The sequence below is a fragment of the Camelus dromedarius genome, chromosome 5, assembly GCF_036321535.1.
Source record: "Camelus dromedarius isolate mCamDro1 chromosome 5, mCamDro1.pat, whole genome shotgun sequence".
Taxonomy (NCBI): domain Eukaryota; kingdom Metazoa; phylum Chordata; class Mammalia; order Artiodactyla; family Camelidae; genus Camelus; species Camelus dromedarius.
The window spans coordinates 92465737-92486268 of record NC_087440.1 but is presented as its reverse complement, the minus strand read 5'-3'; the positions used below and the strand labels follow the sequence as shown (position 1 = coordinate 92486268).

The 20532-nt window shown below is 46.8% G+C and overlaps 2 protein-coding genes across 4 annotated transcripts in view; one reads left to right on the top strand and one right to left on the bottom strand.

The window, feature by feature from the left end:
• LOC105105988 (cytochrome c oxidase assembly factor 8) overlaps positions 1–16684 on the bottom strand; it is a 30029-nt gene extending 13345 nt beyond the window's left edge. Inside the window, exons 1-4 of one of the 3 annotated variants that reach the window (XM_064486311.1) lie at positions 16510–16650; positions 15769–16003; positions 3510–3707; positions 2643–2706 (exon numbers count right to left, since the gene is read on the bottom strand). In XM_064486311.1, coding sequence (XP_064342381.1) covers positions 2643–2706; positions 3510–3707; positions 15769–15816 — 310 coding nt within the window. In that variant the 5' untranslated portion in view covers positions 15817–16003; positions 16510–16650. Of the gene's footprint in view, positions 1–2642; positions 2707–3509; positions 3708–15768; positions 16004–16509 lie in introns of all 3 variants that reach the window. The other 2 variants (XM_064486312.1, XM_031454433.2) reach the window with 2 other exon arrangements.
• An 87-nt stretch (positions 16685–16771) lies between these two features.
• On the top strand, positions 16772–20298 carry BAG5 (BAG cochaperone 5). The gene is made up of 2 exons (XM_031454427.2): positions 16772–17011; positions 18724–20298. Exon 2 carries the CDS (start codon positions 18752–18754, stop codon positions 20093–20095), a length of 1344 nt encoding a protein of 447 aa, XP_031310287.1. The 5' UTR covers positions 16772–17011; positions 18724–18751; the 3' UTR covers positions 20096–20298.
• The last annotated feature ends 234 nt before the right edge of the window (positions 20299–20532 follow it).

Below are 20532 nucleotides of genomic sequence, written 5' to 3'. Positions count from 1 at the left end.
TAAACTGGGAGGTGGAGGAAGCCTGTCTACAGTAAGACAAGGCTGAAGCAGTGGGGTAGAGAGGGGATTAAATGGGAGGAGGGAGGACGTCCCAGGTCCCTCTGGTGCCAGCGTCCAAGCGCAGGCCGTGCGTGAGCCCAGCTCTGCCCTGGTCCTGGTCCTGGCCCTGAGCCACATCCGTGTCCCCTCAGCAAACGCTCCTTTCCAGAAGGATACATCACGGGGAGTCTTAACCCATCCCGATGCGGCCAGTTTTCATACTCTTAAATCTTCCCACCTTTACTTTCAAGCAGGGAATCATCACCCCTCCAGATAATGGAGGGTCACTATTATTTTGTTAGACTGTCTATAACCAGGAACGATGTATTTAACTTTTTAATCCACAAAAAATTGATTTTTAATAATTAACTTTTTGATCCATTGGAATACGTGAGTCTAAGTTTATCCTTTCAAGCCGAAAGTAATTAGTTTCTTCAACATCATTCAGTAAACAAAACTCTTCTTCCCTGGGCTCCGTGGGCCCCTGTACTCAGCTGTCAAACTGCACACTCGGGCCCCCGGGGGTGGTGCGCCATCTACCCCCCACTCCTCCCACTGCGGCAGTGAGCGTTTGAACAGCTGGCAGAGCAGGCACCTCCCTTCACGTGTCCTTTCCTCAATCCATTCTTTCCATTTTCTGAAATCTAATAAAGGCCTGTCTTTCAAAAGGAATCTCAATGTTATTAAAATAATAAGACCCAAAACAACCTGATGACACGCTGACCGACATGTCTGTGGCCCACACAGCCCAAAGCCTCGCCGGCCAGGGTGGCCAGGACAGCGCGGGGCGAGCTGAGGGCCACTGTGCGAGGGGAGGTCGGGCAGGCCCCTGGAACCCGACTCCCCAGGTCAGGACCCAGGCCGCTCCACGCACTCGCTGTGCAATTTTGGTCAAATACCCTGCCCTCAGGCTCCTCATCTGTAAAATGGTAAAAGTAACAGCACTTACTTCACTAGGTCATTGCAGGGAATAAAACAGAATGTTTAGGCAAGGACTTGGCACAGCACCAGCACAGCCCAGCCCAGAGCTGTGTGTAGACACAAGAGCCCGGCCTCGTGACAGTGCTGCCTGAGAAAGCCTTCCCGCCACCCAGCACCTGCCTGGCCAGGGCTCAGTGAGCTGGAGGAGGGTCTGATGCGAGTGTGTAAATGTGAGATAGAATGCCTTGGTTGCACCTGTTTGCGGCTTAGCTTTGTATTTGAAAAAAAAAAAAAGGAAATAAACTTTAAAATTATTTGTCACCATAAAAATGAAACAAAAATGTAAAAATGTATTGCCCAGCAAAAACCCAAACAACCTGCTAGGACACAGCACCCTTTCCTGCTCGCTCCTGCCCTCCCAGACCCTGGATGCGGCCCGCGCCGCGGACAGCAAGGGGCTACTGCGTCTTCCCCAGCCTTGCACTCCAAACGCACCCAGGCCAGACCAAGTCGGCAGGGAGACAGGTGACACCTTAGCCCAACAAAGATCTGGCTTTTGGAGTCAGTGGCCTCCGACTGTTCATCAGAATGTTTCATCAGCAGACACCTGTTTAGCAAACAGTACGATGTGTCACCAAGGTCTAACACCAACCCCAAGAAAAAATTATTCAAGTGCACTAGACTTTCCATCCAGAAAGGAAGGACGGCATGGTAGGCAGGGGGAACAGAGTGAAGGCACATCAAGCACAAAGCACGGGAACCAGACGTGACAGGTGAGATGGGCAGGGGCCGGCAGCCCTCGGTCTAGATGGAGGAGCATGGCTGCCACTCTGCAGTCAAAGGAAATCTAAAAACCTAAGCCAGTGGCCAATGTCACATCTGCATTTTGGGTAGAACATCTGCCCACAGCACAAAGAATGGATTTAAGGCAGGAGCTGATAAACTACAGCCTGTAGGCCAAAACTGGCCTACCACCTGTTTTTGTAAATAAAGTTTTATCGAGACACATTCATGCCCATTAATTCATATATTTTCTATGGCTACTTTCACAGGACAACAGCAGAGTTGAGTCACCGAAGCAGAGAACTAACATGGTTCAGAAAGACCAAATTATTTACTACCTAGCCCTTCACAGAAAGTTTGTTGACCCCTGATTTAGAGACTGGGGGCAAGGGAACCAATTAGGAAGTTACTGTAGTAGGCAGAGAATTAACAAGGGCCTGAATTAAAGCAACATTTAAAGGACAAGGAGTAGAGGGAGTGCTGAGAAATGTCTAAGAGATGAAGGGGGAGTCGGGGGAGGCTCCCAGGATGACTCCCAGTTTCCAGCTCTTGGGTGGTGGGACCATGAACTGCCATCAGGAATCCAGGAGCAGGAGCCAGGGTGGGAGAGACAGAGGCTGCAAAAGCCATAGGACCTCAGGATGTAAGTCCAAAGGTCGGAAAGAGTTATCCATGAAGACCAAAAATAATGAGGAGGCTGACCTCACCCAGAGAGAGAGGAGGGAGCAGGAGGGGGACAGACGTCCACCTTGCTGAAGACACCCTCAGGGCACCTGCCCCAGGGGGCCGGGACTTGCCCCTGAACTTGGTCTACTTCACTCAACATCTTTTCTTTTTATCTTCTCATGTAGCTACTCAAACAAAAACAGTGCTGGCAGACAAAGAGCAAATGAACTGACCTGATTCAGCTCTCAGTCCCAGGCCTTTAGCTTTTAGTCTTGAGTGAATAAATTCTTCTTTTTCCTGAAAGAAAACAGCTATCAGAATCCCTTTCTAGGTGGGGAGGGTGTGGCTCAAAGAGGTAGAGCACATGCTTAGCATGCACAAGGTCCCAGGTTCGATCCTCAGTATCTCCTCTAAAAAAAAGCAAATAAATGAGTAAACTTAACTACCTCCCTCTCCACCTCTTTCTCTGTCCCTCCATCTCTTCTGGAGGGTCTGGATGTGGGTTTCCCAAGAAGTGGCCCATCTCACAGCCTGTTTGAAACCATCTGAACTTGGTTAGAAGTTTCATGCTTGAAACAGGATTTGAAAATGAGATGTTTAATGAACTTTCGGAGGTACTGCATGTTTGTAAATCCACAGAATAAGATAAACACACTCCATTTGACTTAGCCCGCAGAAATGGATAAACACATATTGCCTCGAAGTCTTTCTTCTGGAATTAGAATATTTATGCTTCTTTCTCATATACTTTATCGATGAGTAGGCTCTTAAGGATTCTGAATTCTCAGAAGAATAACAGCACATCCCAGAAGCACACAAGACACGCACATGTGAAAGACAGAGTTGTAGTTCTGGCTCTGCTACGTCCTGCATTTCCCTGAAGGTCTCAAGATCTGTGATTCTACTAATGACCAATATTTCTTCTGTACAGTTACATGTTGATTCTAAAATTACATACATATGAACATATACCCGTACATGTACACAGGGGAGAGAGACAGACGCTATCAAACTGTAAGGCAAAGCATATACTAAGGATGTAGCGCCCCCAAGTGGCCAACTGTATCATTTTCCCATTCTAACATGAAACCTAGACTTACCTTATGAAAAGTCAAATTCTGGTTTGCCCAGAACTGTTGGTTCCATTCTTGTGTTTCTTGTCTTAATTCTCTCAGCTTTTGTTCTAATGGTGATTCATTTTCAGGGATGTAAAAGTGAACAGGTCGAAGGTTTGAATATTTATCTGGGGGTCCTATCCAATCATGGCAAGATTTTCTCGGAGGGCAGAATCTTGAGATCTTTAACAAAATACATGGGATTAATATACAACTAAGAAAAACCCCAGTATTATAAGATGAACACTCGGGGTTTATTAAAGACCCACGTTAGCTTCCTCTTTTGAAGACTATGTGCCAGGGAATATCAAAATTAAAAGAACTGTAATGAATATCATTAACACTATATCAAACTCGTTCAACAGCGGTGCTGGACTAAGTTAACATCCTACGGCAGAAAAACAATGTCAACCTGTACTTTGCATCACAGACAAAACTTAACTCAAAAAGAATCAAAGGCCTAAAATGTAAAACTATAAAACCTCTAAAACACAATAAAAATTTTACAACCTCACATTAGGCAAAGATTTCTCAGATACAACACCAAAAGCACAATCCACAACACAAGAAACAGATGAACTGGACTTCACCAAAGTTAAAATCTTCTGCTCTCCTAAAGACACTACAAAGAAAATGAAAACACCAACCACGGACTGGGAGAAAATATATGTAAAGCTGTAAAAAGGACTTGTTTCCAGAACATATGAAGATTTCTCTAAACTCCATAATAAGAAAACAAACACCCGAATTATAAAACGGGCAAAATATCTAAATAAAAGTTTCTCTGAAGAAGTTATACAGACGGCAAATAAGCACATAAAAAATGCCCAACCTCATTAGTCATTAGGGAAATGCAAATCAAAACCATGATGAGATACCACCACATGCTTATTAATATGGCTAAAAAAAAGCCACAAAAAAATCTGCCAAAATGAGTGCTGTCAAGGATGTAAAACAATCGAGCTCTTAAACGTTGCTTGTGGGAATGCAAAACGGCACAACCACTTTGGAAAAAAGGTTGGCAGTCCACCATGAAAAATTAAACACACACTCAACATAAACCCAGCCACCCCTCCCTCCCCAGGTTATTAATCCAAGACACATGGATATGTATGTTCACACAAAACCCTGGATGTGACTGTTTAAAGTGGCTTTTTTTATAGCTGCCCAAATCTGGAAACAGCCCAAGAGCCCTCCCCCTGCTGCATGGTGAGGCCATGTGGTGGGCACTCCTCCACCAGAGGGACCAAAGGCAACGCGGTGAACCTCCCATCACCGTGAGGCCACACCCTGGATGGTTCTGGTCACAAAGCATCCGGGGAAGCCAGGTGCGTGTGGAGGAAGGGGCTGACCATAAAGGGATTCTCCGGGGCAGTAAACGTGTTCTGTGTCCTGAATTGTGGTGTACATGTTTGTCAGGAGTGAATTTTCCTGGCTGCGGACTGGACTTCCATAAACCTGACACTAAACTAAAAAGATGAGCTGAGTAATCAAAGATTAGCTCTCCATTTGCTTGCCAGGAGACCAATGTAACCACAGTTCACGAGGGGAAATAACATTCAATCTGGAAGTTTCTTGTATCTTACTTGTGAAAAAGCAAGCTCTATTGAACCCGCCTCCCACATCCAGAGCAAGGGTACCCCCACCTGCCCTGCCTCTGTGAACAACCAGAAAACTACTCAGCAACAGGAGTGGGCCACCGACAGGTGCAACGCAGAGGACCTCAAAATAATACACGGAGTGGAAGAGCCCGGCACCAAAGACGACGTGATTGCACATGTGTGACATTCTAGAAAAAGTAATCAGGTCAAGGCGGAGCGCATGGCTCAAGTGGTGGAGCACGAGCTGAACAGGCATGAGGTCCTGGATTCAATTCCCGGTACCTCCTGTAAAAAAGTAAATAAACCTAATTACCTCCCTCCTCCCACCAAAATAAAATAATTAAATTAATACAATAATGAATAAATAAAATATTTTTTAAAAGTAATCAGATCAGTGGTTGCCTGGAGTGAGGGGTGGAGTGATGTTACACATCTTACTGGAGTGGTGACTGCAAGGATTTACACGTTTGTCAAAACTCATCAAATGTACACTCAAAACGGGTGCACTAATTTTAGTATATATAAATTACAACTCAATAAAGTCAATTAAAATTATAAAGACAAAAAATTACCACATCGAACAGTTCTTTTGCATTTAGAGGGCACTTCATTCAGGGTATTTCAGTACTTCACTACCACCATTATAAGCTGCCACTTCCAAGGAACTAAAAACAGAGATGCAGGTTTGCAAAATTTAAGATAAGACAGTTCTTATCTTAGACTTGGCTGCTTACTGACAACTTGAAAAATGTAGAAATAATAGCTAATAATTTCACAAATTAATGCAGCTAACCTGGTACAGCTGTGCATTTTGCAATGTCTCACGTGGTGGGAGCATCACAGAGTGAAGGAGGGACCAAGGAGAAGCTCTACTCTGCCTGTAGCCTGAGCCTTCCTGTCCCCAGTGTGGGTCTGACCCTCTCATAGGTCCCTGGACTAAACCCTTAACAACTAGGGTAAAGAACCAAGTGTAGACTGATAGGGGAAACCAAGTCACTCTTGAGGAAACACAGCTTGTGCGTTTTCACTTTGACAGCCACCACTAATCACCACCAACGCACACCGAGCAGCCTAAGAACTTGGCGTTAACTGAAGGAGAGTGCTAATTGCAGACCTGCCCGGCGGCACTCCTTGTCTCGGATGCTAGGAGCCTCCTAAGTCTTCTAAATTCCCAAGCAGCCTAAAAACAGAAAGAATGTAAACAGGACAAGGGTAGCAGTGGGTCTGGTTGGGGGCAGGTTACAGGGCTCAGAGCCCACAGAGAACACTTCGGGATGCTGCGTCAGCTCTGGTCACTCCTGAGTTCAGCAGGTCGTTAGGTTACAAAATATGCAGGGGCACCCACTCATGCAAAAAGCTTGAACCCACACCTGAGAACACAGCTTCCTTTTTTTACCTTTTTTTTTTTTTTTTTTTTGCAGAAATCAGTACACTTTCCCTAAACTCAATATTGTTTAGTTTTTTTTTTTAAGGTAAAATTTGCACACAATGAAACAGACAAATCTTTAGATAGCTTCTGAGTTGTAACACATTACAGCTCTCCCTTCAGGACAACACTGGCACGTATTTTATTACAAATCTGTCATGTTTAGCTCAGCATCAGAATGCTTACTATTTAGAAAATTATTTTGAGTCTAGAATAAGCGAATGGGCAGGAAATGTTGAAAAGTATATATGATTCCTACAGACTTTCGAGATATTTTTAGAAAACTATCTTTTAAAATAAATTCAAAAATTTAAGGATCCTTGACAGATTAAGTAAAATACAGCGTTTGAATGGGGGAAAAATGGATAGAAAACGTTCAATCACTGAAAAGAAGCTGTATAGTAATAAGTTAAAATTCTGGTGACAATTGTCACTAAGTGGAGTGCTCCCTAAAATTCACCCAAATTTACAGAGCACTGATGGAGCTTAGGCTGGAGGAGGCCCCGGGGACATGAGGAAGGGTCCTGCAGGCCTTCTCGGGAGCAGACCTGGGGAACCTACACTCGGAGAGGGCGGAGAGGACAGAAGTCGTCCTCAGCGGCTGGTGGGGGTGGCATGGGGGGAGAGTAGGGGCTGCAGGGACAGAAGAATGAGGAGAAGGCAGGGGACGGTGGTGAGGAGCCAGACAGAGCTGCCCTCTGGGCAGTAGCCGCTGGAAAACGTTTAATATGGCTGATGAGCAGCACACACTTTACAAGTAATGATAAAATACATGACACTCCTTCTTGTGAATCCCACGCAGCTAAGCAAGTCTCACAAAGCTTTCGTTAACTTTTAACAATAGCTTTAGTGAGAGATAATTCACATACTATAAAATTAACCCTTTTAAAGTAGAGCTGTGCAACCATCACCATTAATTCCAGAACGTTCCATCCCTCCAAAAAGAAACCCGGTGCCCAAGGGCCTGGCGGCCATGACTCTGCCTGGGGCTCTGTGGGTCTGCTTGTTCTGTAAGTTTCACGTAAACGGGATCACACAAGTATGTGCTTTCTGGGACTGACGTCTTTCACTTAACGTGATTTCAAGGTTCGACCGGTTGCAGCATGCGTCAGCCCATTTCTTTTTATGGCTGGATGACAGTCCATAGGATGGATATAAACACTTTTTATTTACCTGTTTATCAGCTGAGAACATTCGGGTTGTTTCCACTTTGGGGCTATTTTAAACAATGCTGTCATGAACATTCGCATATTGATTTTTGTGTAGACATCTGTCTTCATCTCTCTTGGGTGTAAATATAGGCGTTTCCAAAGTGTCTGCACTATTTTACATTGCCCCCAGCAACGTAACCAGCTTCTCCACATCCTCGCCAACACTTGCTGCTGTCCGTTGTCTAACTCATGGCCACCCTAGTGGGGATCAAGCGGCATCTTGCTGCAGCTCTTTCGCTGATTTTTGCTAAGTTTGGTGCAAATAGCCAAAACCTGGCTGCAGGTGACTAACTAATAGGTGTACTTGGGACACAAAGGTGATTTCATACTAAGTAGGGTGAACAAGACCCACGTCAGACTCACCCATTGCCAACACACAGCGATTTCTTTGATAAACATGGATAGCAGTTTTGGAGACTAGAAGATTATTCCCTCAGTTCTGGTCTGTTCACAACGTGATGTCAACAGACAAGGTATCCCTCTTAATTTACTCCATGTGACAGCTGACCCTTGAACAATGTGGTGATCAGGGGTGAGGACCCTCCATGTACTTGAAAACCCATGTACAACTCTACAGCCAGCCCTCCAGATCCCAGGTCCCACACCTGCAGATTCAACCAACCTGGGGGTGTGTGGTTCTATAGAAAAACTCTGAGCATAAGCAGACCCGTGCAGTTCAAACTCATGTTGTTCCAGGGTCACCTGCAACAACATTTCTCCTTCACTTTCCTAAGTCTAGACAATTAACAAACCAATAAATCAAACCCTGACTGGGAGCATTTGCCCATTTGCATGGTGCAATTACTTACACCACGGATAATTTCAAGCCAGCAAAATGATGTTACTGAACAAGGAGTTGGAAAGAGATGCACAGAAATACCATTGTATGCTCTCTCTACCATACAGGGTAATAGATGCAAATAACCTCAAAAGCAGAGATAATTATAATTTAATTTTTAGTAAAGGAGGCAAAACTTCCCCTCTACCCTCTTAGAATCCCCAAATGGGCCTAAGAGTTAAATTAACACAAGACAGATTAACAAAAGAAAAACATAGATTTTTCACATACATATGGGAATCCCCATAGGAAAATGAGGACCCCCAAAAAGCAGATAGGCCCAAGTGCCCATATACTAGGCTGAACAAGAAGTCGCCATTGTGGAAAAGTGACTAAAATGTACGGTGAGACTAACCGTAAGTGTTACTTTAAACAATCTGTTTTCACAGACTTCTTTCAGTCTCTGGTGGTGAGAATGCTTCTTTCCTCCTGATTTAGGGAAGGCAGCTTTCACACAGGAGTTTTACCTTCTGCTTTAGGAAGAAAAGAGCAGGCCGGAGCACCCTCTTTGCACCTGCTGCTCTTCCAGTGCCTTTAGCTCAAAACAATCTTTTTGCCAAAGAGGACTATTTTAGGGTGGCTGGTTCTGTCCTTCAGCACTCTAGAAAGCTAAACCTTATCCCATTATTTAAAGTGCCTGGAAGTGTTTTAATTTTCCTAAAGATATTTATGAGGACATAGATGAAACTTAACAGAATATCCAAAATCATCAACATAATTTTAAAAAGTTTAATTATGTTTCCTATAGTTAATGTCTTGTAGGAGCAAACAAATATAAGTGTGTGTATATTAGAAAAACAGTAAGGAAATCTTTTCTTAAAGAAAACATTTCTAAAATTCTCTGCAGTTTTTACCATAAGAATTCTGTCCAATTAGCCTCATTTCCATGCAATAAACATTAGCAAGCTCTGCTGCTTCTGATACTTTTTTTTAATATCATCTTCAGACTTCTGGAGGATGAAGCTGCTAGAATTAAGATCTTCTACCCATTTTACGTTAGTTTATTTCATGACTGATGCAAATATTTTTACTCAGGTGATTTTCTCGCAGCTGCAGAAGTTGCTAGAGCCTACAGCTGATGACCAAGGGAGTCAAACACTGTCTTTTGAGAAGCCTTCTTCTCTGGCCGAGGGAATAAGTCCACGGAATTCCAGGCCCAAGCAACACTGAAGCCTGGCACCCCCACCCCTGGCCCTTTACAGGTAGCTGTTCCCAGGTCTGGAGCGGGAGCTAAGGGCTCCAGCTCTGTAATCAGCTGGTGTAAGCAGCTCCAGCTGCCTCCAGGATGCCCCCACTCCCACTCCTCCAGCCTGCAGCCAAAGTAATCTCCCCAAAACAGTCACTCTCATGGCGATACTCCTCCCCTTAAAAACCACCAGTGACTACTCATTACCCTCAGGATAGTCTAAAATCCTCACTGTGGTCTCGCAGACCAGCCGCCCCACCTCTCCTTCCTTCTCCACCCACACAACTTCCTCTAATGACTGGGGACAGCTGGCCTCTGCCCGGCCTCCGCCCTTCCTCGGGAGGAAACACGGCTTCCTCCACTTCCTTGGCTTCCTTGCTCTGAATCCCGCTCCTCAGTGGTGTCTCCAGGGTGTCCTGAGCCCCCAGCAGACTGCAGGCCCATGGGAGCAGGTGGTGACAAGCACTTGTTAGAGGAATATTCTTCGTAATTCTTAAAAATCTTTCCGGTTCACCTCCTCTATGTCTATGCAAAGAAATCCACTTCATCTTCAGAAACTCTGACTTATAGGAATGACTTGGTGGAGAGACACCTAACAAAGTTTAACTGGGATACTGCAATTACTGATAGTAACATAAGAATGTCGAGAAGTTCTGAGCGAGACAGAAGCCATTGCTGCCAAGTGTTCTTTACATAACTGCTTGCTGTTGAGTTTCTAGGTCTTCCAGGAGACTTTCAAAGGCGCTGCGTGTTCTGGAGTGTGACGTGCACATGGTGGAAGAACAGGGAGGCACTGGTGCAGGTGGACGGGTCAGAGCTGCAGGGGACTTGGGGAGCCAGGCTGACCGGTTGCCAGAGGGGCACCAAAGCGGGGGAGAAGTTGAGACACAGCTGTCACCTCTTCGTGGCCGCTGCTGCTGCAGGTCATAGAGGACACAGTTCACACCCCACACCAGCCTACTGCACCTGACCAACCAGTTCAGCATGGCTAATTCTTCTGCATTCATTTCTTCTTGCAGATCTTTGATCATTTTTACTTTTGACTCGTACTTCCAAAGAGTGTCCCTCACGGGGTCACTGGGAAGCAGGGTTGAGCCTTAAGAGGCTCAGCCAAAGTGGAAACATCCCAGATGAAAGGCCAGCAAGTCCCCCGGAAAGGACTGAGTTCATCCCTCGTGTGTGAAAGTGGCAGGGCCCTGCTGGTTGGGAGACATCCTGGCCTGCTACCTAAGCCCTGAGACCACGCTTCTCAGCATCAGGACTGAAACATATTGACCTGATACAGGCTGACTTAAGAATCCTTTTTAGAAAGCACAGGCAGGACTGTCACACAAAGATCTTTAACGTTTTACCCACCATTCTAAGAACAATACACGATAACCATGTTTCCCTTTAAAAAAAAAAAAAAACCTTACTTTTCTGCAAGTATTTTTGGACTTCTCCCCCAAAGCCTGTGCATCTGCGATGTTTAGATATTCTTAGAAACTGAAGGAGATTCACACAAAGGGACCCAGTGAGTGGAGACAGAAACAGAGCCAGCCTGGGCCCACTGCTGTGAACATTCGCTGCAAGACAGGGCTCCTTCCCCTGCTCTAAGCAGGCTGAGGGGGCTGCAGAGCTGCCGGGGGTCAGCCCTGCCAGCAGCAAGGGGACAGGGCGGCAGCCTTCACCCTAGCTGCACATGTTTACCTGTTTTACCACCTTCCAGAACAGCACCCCACCTCTTCTTACAGGAAATTCTGAGGAAGTCATAACACACATAACAAAGCAAGCTCAAAGAGGAGCCAGGGCTGTCCACTTACTTTTCCATATTTATCTCTGAGTTATTACTTATAAACTGCTTTATAGTTGACACGTGAACTTTGCGACCCAACTCTCAGAGTCCCCTCCATTTCCCACTATAATTCGAGAGACTTTATCTTCAATGATGGCAGAGGTAGTTTCTCTGCTCTCCCCTATAAGCATATATTCTGTCTTTGTTCCCCCAACAACTGCTATTTAAAAGGGAGGAGAAGGGGCCTGGGGGAGGAAGTCCTTCTGTAAAAGGACAAATCCCTCTGAGGTTTGAATAAGCACCATAATTTATTCTTACAGCAAAAGCACGGAGCGCGCAGTCTCCTGGGCTCGCAGTGGCCGGGATGCGGTGGGGAAAGCACACAGACCTAACAGTTCCGCTGAGGACAACAGTTCCTACTTGTCAGACGGAGTTACCATTACTGGGGGGGGGGGGGGGTGAACCTTCCAGCTCTTTCTCTTTAACTGTGAACTGCCAGGCTGGGCAGCCCGAGCCCGGGCCTGTCCCCTGCAGGCCCAGCCCGGCTCTCCCTCCCTCCCCCTCCCTTTAGGGCAGGCTCCTGAGCTCCCCTGACATGCGCCCACCCTGGGGCCTCTCCTAGGAGGAGAAGCGGGGATTGGGAGTGGGAGATCTTGCTCCCTGGCCCCTCTCCCAGAAGTGCGGGTATGTAGCACAAAGGTCCTCTCTGAGGGCAGGCTTCACTGCCCGCCGCTGGGAAACCACCGGCAACAAGGACAGGAACGACAATGCTGCCGGGAGCTGCTGTTCTCGGCGCTTCCTGGTCTAGAGCCCTGACTCTTCTGGAGTGGGAACTGAGAGCCTTTCCCTGCTGGAGGGCTGGAGGCCCCAGCCTCCCATCCTAGACGGATGCAGACAAATCAATCGGCACACCAAATCCAGCAGAACATAAGAGGACCAGTGTGTCAGGACCAAGCTGGGTTTATACTAGGAGGGTAAGGTGGGTTTAACATCAGAAAAGCAATCACCAATGAAGAAGCCTTCTCAAAAACAAAAAAGGCAAATCTGAATGTAGTCAAGGCTCTAGAAGGAACATGTTAAACTGCACCACGGGAATGGAATCAGTAGAATCAGGCTGAGGGAAACTAAAGCACACACACCCTCAGCGCCCACAGATAAACTGCTGTAAGTAAAGGAAGGGACAGAGGTAAAACCTAAGAAACCTGGAAGCCCATCAGCCAACCACCACGTGCAGACCTTACGTGGGTCCTGACAGACGCAGACTGTGAAAGAAAGCACCTCTGACATTTGTACGACAGTGGAAGACATTTACATCGGAAATTTGCTGGAATTAAGAATTGTTATAATTCTTTATAGATGTGACAATGGCATTATGTCTATACATTATATATATCTCTGTATATCCATATCTTTTAAAGATACACACTGAAATACTTAAGAGATGCCACCACATTATCTGGGAAGGGGGACTGGATGGGGGTAAGGATGAAACAGACAGCCATGAGTGGGTAACTGTGGAAGCAGGGTACTGGATACATCGTAATTCTTTACATTCTTCTATCTTTGTACGTTTTAAATTCCCCATAAATAATAACAACAAAAAAAACAATAAATCAGTGTAATTCTCCATATTAACAGAACATACAACAAAAAAAACAATAAATCAGTGTAATTCGCCATATTAACAGAACAGAGGGAAATCATGTAATCATTTAAGTAGATGAAGAAAAAGCACTCAGTAATCTTGGAACACTGGACTGAGAGAGTGAAAACCCTGATTTTAGTCCTGACCCTGTTCTGTGATACCAGGCAGGTCACTTTTCCTCTCTGGGCCTCAATTTCCTCATCTTTATAATACAGTTAAATGACATGGTTTTTAAAATCCTCCCACCTCTGCTTTAATTTGTTTTCCTACTAATTATTGAAAACCTTTTAAATACTAGATATATCCACATTAACCTTAAAATCCTATGACTAGATCTCTCACCAGTTTCTCATTTATCTTGAGTTTCAACTTCTTCCTATGAGATTTATTCCAAACCTAAACTTGGGGATTTTGGAGGTCATGCTCCTTAATGAAAATGTAAGCAAAATATGACACCAGTAGTTCCATTATGTGTTATTTGTAAATATTACCTCTCCATGCTGAGGGCCTGTTTCTTTTTTTTTTTAATACAAAAATTACTAGAAGAAAATTTTCAGTTCATCATCCTTTGGATAAAGGAACTATATCATGTATATTCCTCATGTGTAAGCCTTAGGATCTTGAAGAAATTATTCAATCTTACTGTGTTTAAGTTTCCTCATCTGTAAAAATGGGATGAAAAAAGTGCCTAATTGACAGAATTTTGAGGCTTAAATAAATTGAAATGTATAAAGCTCTCAGAACAGTGTATGCAAGTGCTTGATAAATGTTAACTATGACTGTAAATGTCAATGAAAGTCACGGCTACAAATATTCATGCATGTACTGTAACTGTGTCCCTAACTTGTGAGCTTATTAGACCTGCCCTTAAGGGTCCTGATGTTATATCTCAAGAAAGCTGGGGGGAGAAAAAACAACTAGACAAACCAAGAAAATAAGTAAATGTCCTGATGTCCAGACTGCATCTGGACCAATTCCATCAGAATCTCTGGGGGTGGGCCCCAGTATTTTTTAGTCTTCCAGATGATTCCAAATGTGCAGATGGTATAAACCAATGATATAAAGACACAGGTAGAATAAGCAGGTATGAAGTAGCTAGAGAACACCTGCTTTGACAGCTGAGTTTAAGTTGCATTTGGAAGGAAAAGTGATGCTTAACTCTAAGGTCTACACTGTTTCTCTATTAAAAACTGGTATCCATGAGAGAGGGTAGAGCTCAGTGGTAGAGCACGTGCTTAGCATGAAGGAGGTCCTGGATTCAGTCCCCAGGACCACCATCAAAAAAAATAAATAAACCTAATTACCCCCCACCGAAAAGTTTTAAAACTGGTACCCAGAGATTAGAGGGGGAAATAAACAGCAGGCCCTAAAGCCGGCCTCCTTAACGCAAGTGGAAAACAAGGAAGTAATGGAAAATATGAGGGTGAACTAGAAATACAGGAATAAAATAGCTCTCTTTAGATAAAGAAAACCAAAGGTTTACAACCTGTTACTTTTAAGACCTAATACTTAAAATCAAAGTCTGAAAGACAACAATCTCTCTGTGCTGCAGGAATTTAATTACCTGGAGAACTGGCTGTGTGCTTAAGAAGCACACACAGATGGGGCCAAACACATAGGAAACACAAACTGCCTTGAGGTGAGAACGATTCTTTAATGTTCCATCCAATATCTAGCCTAATGGGAAACACATCCTAAAAAGAAAACAAAAACAAAAAGAGCACAAGTCATGAGGCTAGGATTGGGCAGGGTCTGACTCATGAGTCAGCTGCTCCACTTTCAGCGTCATCACAATCATCGCCCGCATGGACCTCAGGCGGTCCAAAGGCGAGCAGCACCGGCTTCCTTGACACTTGGACTGCAAAAGGCTGAGAAGTCTCATCCTGAGGATCAGACCCAAGGTAAGACTTCCTTTAATAAAAGGCTATATGTCAATAGAAAAGGCCTCGTCTAGGTGCTGTTCACAAAATAAGTTGGGGTAAGTCCTCCCCCTGGGGCAGTTGTTGGTTGATGTTAAGTTTGCCCTCCCAGAACATTTTCAGATACTTGTTGAGTATCCTTCTACCCAAAGTCTGAGATGCTGAGTGGGTTTATATGTTCTAGGAACAGAAGTCAGGACTGTGGCCACTGTATCAGGGAACTAAGTCAGAGGCTTGGGGTATAGGTGACAGGTTACTCCCTATTTAAACTGTAAACGAGACAGAATTTCAAAGCTGCGTTTATAAAAGCATGCTAATAGCAACAGACCAAAATAAACAAAAATTTACAGGCAGGCTCATTTTGGAATTTTTTTTTTTAAATACTAAGTGTTGTCTTTTTTTCCCCCAATACTTTTCTTTCTTTCTTTCTTTCTTTCTTTCTTTTTTTTTTTTTTTTAATGTAGGTACTGGGGATTGAACTCAGGACCTCCTGCATGATAAGCATGTGTTCTACCCCTGAGCTATTTCCCACCCTCTTGGAATTCTTAATAGACACTTCTTTACCCTTCTTTAATTATCGTTTAAAGTATGCTTGCTAGCCTGCCTCTTTAGCCTGTTGGCAAACGAAGTGTTAGTACTTGTACCTTTATTTCATCTGCAGCCCATTCCACACCGTTAGTCAACATTTTCATGTGACAGCTGGAATCAAGGTCCAGGACTCCCTAAAACAAATCATCGTCCTTCTCCAAAGCAGTGCAGTTTTTAAAAACTGCTTGCCACTTGTTGCTGCTGCAGACAGTAATCTCTGCGTATCTTTGGTCAGTGACATGTATACAGGCACGCTTTTTCCAAACCAGAAAAACTATTCAACGTGAAGACCTACAAAACACGATGATAAAATTTGCCACCACTTGAAGAAAAGCACTAATAATTTTAACGAAGCCAAAACACACACGTGAGCTGTGCACACCAGGAGCTCTTAAAAAATAAAAACTAACCATACTAGACGAGAAACAGGTACGTATAAACTTGCTAGCTGACTCTGCTATACTTCACAGAAGTTCTGCCAACAGACCCGGGAGTGGCGGCGGCACCGTCAGTTCCACCGACCAAGGAAACTTGGGGGCTCCGGGGCCAGGAGGTCTGCCCGCCCCTCGAGCCAGGGCCTCCCCACTCTCCATCCGCCGGGACCCCCAGGCCGCGTACGCTGCTCCGTGCCAGGCCCGGGCCGGCTCGGGGACGCTGCTCCCGGGGGGCTTAGCCGACGCCGCCAGCGGGCGACACAGGGGAGCGGGACCCACAGGTGTCCCTGAGGGACGCGGCCCGGGTCTGCCGCCCCTTGCGGCCACCCCTCCCGGCCCAACCTCTCCGGGAACCCCGCTTACCCGGCTGGGCGCCGCATCCCTGCGCTCGGTGCCGCGCTCGGGGGCGAGCTGACAGCCGCGGCCTGTGAAGGCGCGGCAGAGAACAGGGAGAAGGGTCTTCCTCCCAGGCCGTAAAGCCGCCATGGCTGTCACCCGCCCGCTCCCGCGGCGCACGGCAGAGTCGCGACGGCGCGAGGGGCTGCCTTACGGCAAGGTCGCGAAGCCAGTGGGCGGGGACGATACGGCCGACCGTGCGCTTTCCCCGCGTATGACAGGCTGCGGAGGCGGGCGGACGGCGTGGGGGCGTCTGGCGGCGGCTCCTCGGCTCCTGCCATTCTAGGCAGCTGCGCGAGGCAGCTCGCGGCAGGCTCGGCGAGGGTTAAGGTACGGCGCGGTTTACGAAGGACGTTTTTCCCAGGGCAGGGGCTGTTTGGCCCGGAGGCGGGGCTGCTGGGCCCTGGCGACGGCGGGAGCGGAGTGGCGAACGTCGGCGGCGGAGCGCGCGATGGCGCGGGCGGCACAGGTGAGCGAGGCGCGGCGGCGGCGCAGGCCTTCTCCCTCCGCGGGAGCGCGCGGCCTCCCCTGGATCCGGCTCGCGGGCGGACGATCCCTGTGCCGGCGCTCTCACCCGGCTGCGGCCCGGCCCGAGTGGGTGCAGCCCAGCCCTGGGTCCCACGCGGGCCAGGCCTGGTTTCGTCGCTGGGCTCCCCGCAGCCGGCCCGGCCCCGGCCCCTGCGCCGTCCCCTGCTCCGTTCCCTCCCTCCTCGCCGGCGCCCCCAGCCCGGCCGAGCGCGGCCGTTCCCTCCCCTCACGGGCCATTGTGAGGTCAGGGCCCGCGGGCGCGTCGTGGGGTCCGGGCGAGACGCTCGGAGCGGCCGCTGCGGCCAGTAGCTGCCGCCGCCACCGCCGGCCCCTTCACCGGCTGCCCCGTTCAGACCTAGCCGGGAGGGGTGAGAGGGATGCAGCTTGGAGCCCACCTGCCGCGCCGCACCCCGTAAAGGGCTGATCTTCCACCTCGCCACTTCACCCACGGGAAGCCAAGACCAAACCCGCTTAGACCTCTTCTGGGTAAAGTGCTGGGAGGCAAGGGCGAGAAGGGGAGGGGAGAATCGAGGCAGCCTGCCCTTCCTGGGCCTCCAGCGGCGTGTTCTGGGCTCGGACACCCACAAGGGATTGGTTTCAGTGGATTATCCATCCTCCTCCCGTGAGCTGTTTGTGGAAACCCAAGCCCTTGGGGAAAAAAATCCTTTTATTCTGTTTAACAGACAGCCCCAGGGGGAGGGTGGAGGAGGGGAAATGAGGCCTCAGCCCCACCAACCTTCCCAACCCACCCATCTCTACCTTACGTATTTGTAATCTATATACACACCCCAGTGGGTCGGGAGAAGGGGGTACACCCTCAGCGGGGTAAGTCATTCTGGACTTTTAATGGGAGGCTAGTGAATGAATTATTCATAATTGTCACATTCTTGCGGGATGTATTCTGGAGGGGAGGGGAGCATGGTAGGGCACAGGAAGGTATTAGGCCTCCAAAGCCCAAGATGGTGCCTTTAGCACAATCCCATTCGCTTTTCTTGTGGAAGTGTTTATGTGTGCAGAGAAGACTTGTTAGGTACTAAAAGAGTGGAGCAAGAAACAGGGCAGCTTTATAGAAGTGCTTGAAGGGTGGAGAAGCGTGTAGGAGCTGGGGCTTTGGTGGCTGTTTGTGAACCACTGGTGTGTTGGTGGCTCTGTTCCTTTTGCTTAGTTACTTTTTCTGGAAACTAGGCATAGCTCTTTGGCCTGGTGGGGGAGCTTAGATGTACTGATAACGTCTGGAGGGTTAGAAGAGCTACTGTTCACATTGCACAGAGGTGCCCTGCTCCTGCCAGTGTCAAGACCTAAGATACTTGTGCTTTTTCCAAGCTGATAGTTCAACGTAATGCCATGCTTTGAAGGCATATGCTGCTTTCTGTTACAACTGAAGAAACTTGAGATTCACAGGCCCAGAGCCCCACCTCATATTCCACTCCGCAGTAACCCCAGTCTTAATCACAGCGGTGTTTAGGTTATTTTCAGAAGGAGTTGATTAGTCACTCTAATTTCTACTTGAGTATGACTGTCCTTCGGAATGCAATAATGACAAGCCCTTTTTCTTAAGCATATCTCTTTAAAATGAGAATTTTAGAAAGAATATATGATTACCATTCTGCAGGCTTTGTGGTGTAATAAGTTACGATTTTTGTCATCTTTTAGTGCTTGTGAAACTGAACACAACAAAAGCATGGAGATGGGAAACCAACACCCTTCTATTAGTAGGCTTCAGGAAATCCAAAAGGAAGTAAAAAGTATAGAACAGCAAGTAATTGGTTTCAGTGGTCTGTCAGACGACAAGAATTACAAGAAACTGGAGAGGATTCTAACAAAACAACTTTTTGAAATAGACTCTGTAGACACTGAAGGAAAAGGAGACATTCAGCAAGCTAGGAAGAGGGCAGCACGAGAGACAGAGCGGCTGCTCAAAGAGCTGGAGCAGAACGCGAACCACCCGCACCGGCTCGAGATACAGAGCATATTTAAAGAAGCCCAGTCCCTGGTGAAGGAGAAGATCGTGCCATTTTATAGTGGAGGCAACTGTGTAACTGATGAATTTGAAGAAGGCATCCAGGATATCATTTTGCGGTTGACACATGTTAAAACTGGAGGCAAGATCTCCTTGCGGAAAGCTCGGTATCACACTTTAACCAAAATCTGTGCGGTGCAAGAGATTATCGAGGACTGCATGAAGAAGCAGCCTTCCCTGCCACTGTCCGAGGACGCACACCCTTCCGTTGCCAAGATTAACTCTGTGATGTGTGAGGTGAACAAGGCCAGAGGCACTCTGATCGCTCTCCTCATGGGAGTGAACAGTAACGAAACCTGCAGGCACTTGTCCTGTGTGCTCTCGGGGCTGATCGCGGCCCTGGATGCCCTGGATGTGTGCGGGCGCACTGAGATCAGAAACTACCGGAAGGAGGTCGTGGAAGATATCAACAAGTTATTGAAATATTTGGATTTAGAAGAGGAAGCAGATACCACTTACGCGTTTGACCTGGGACAGAATCATTCCATTTTAAAAATAGAGAAAGTCCTCAAGAGAATGCGAGAGATAAAAAACGAACTGCTTCAAGCCCAGAATCCTCCTGAGTTGTACCTAAGTTCCAAAACAGAATTGCAGGGCTTGATTGGACAGCTGGATGAGGTCAGTCTCGAAAAGAACCCCTGTATCCGGGAGGCCAGGAGGAGAGCAGTGATCGAAGTGCAGACCCTCATCACGTACATCGACTTGAAGGAAGCCCTGGAGAAGAGAAAGGCGTTTGTGTGTGAGGAGCACCCCTCACACAAGGCCATCTGGGACGTCCTTGGAAACCTGTCGGAGATCCAGGGAGAAGTCCTCTCATTTGACGGCAACCGGACTGATAAGAACTACATGCGGCTGGAAGAGCTGCTCACCAAGCAGCTGCTGGCCCTGGATGCGGTCGACCCGCAGGGAGAGGAGAAGTGTAAGGCTGCCCGGAAGCAGGCGGTGAAGCTCGCCCAGAACATCCTCAGCTATCTCGACCTGAAATCTGATGAGTGGGAGTACTGAAGCACCCAGCCCGGGCCTGAGCCCTCTTGTTTTGCACTTTATACATACGTCTTTGTATTTATAGAGAGCTTGCAGTTCCTTGAGCCTAAATGTGATTTTTACATGCATATTTCAATCTCCGTATTTATGGTTTTAGCAAATTATATTCAGTATCTCTGCTGCTTTTGATGTTGCAAAACAAATATTACAGCTTATTAACTTTTCCATTTGGATCGTTATCTGTATGTTGTGTGATTTTTTGGTTTTTTTTTTTTTTAATCAGAAAATGGAATAGGGGCAGCTTTTTCATTTTTTTTAATAGGTTGTCCAAGCATTCAAATGCAGGTATTTCAGAATCTAGGAATAGTCATAACCTTACATAGTAATTTCTAGGACAATTATGAGAAAGGGGGAAGTTTTTGGTTAAACAGAAGTAAGGTCCAATACTAAAGCAGTAC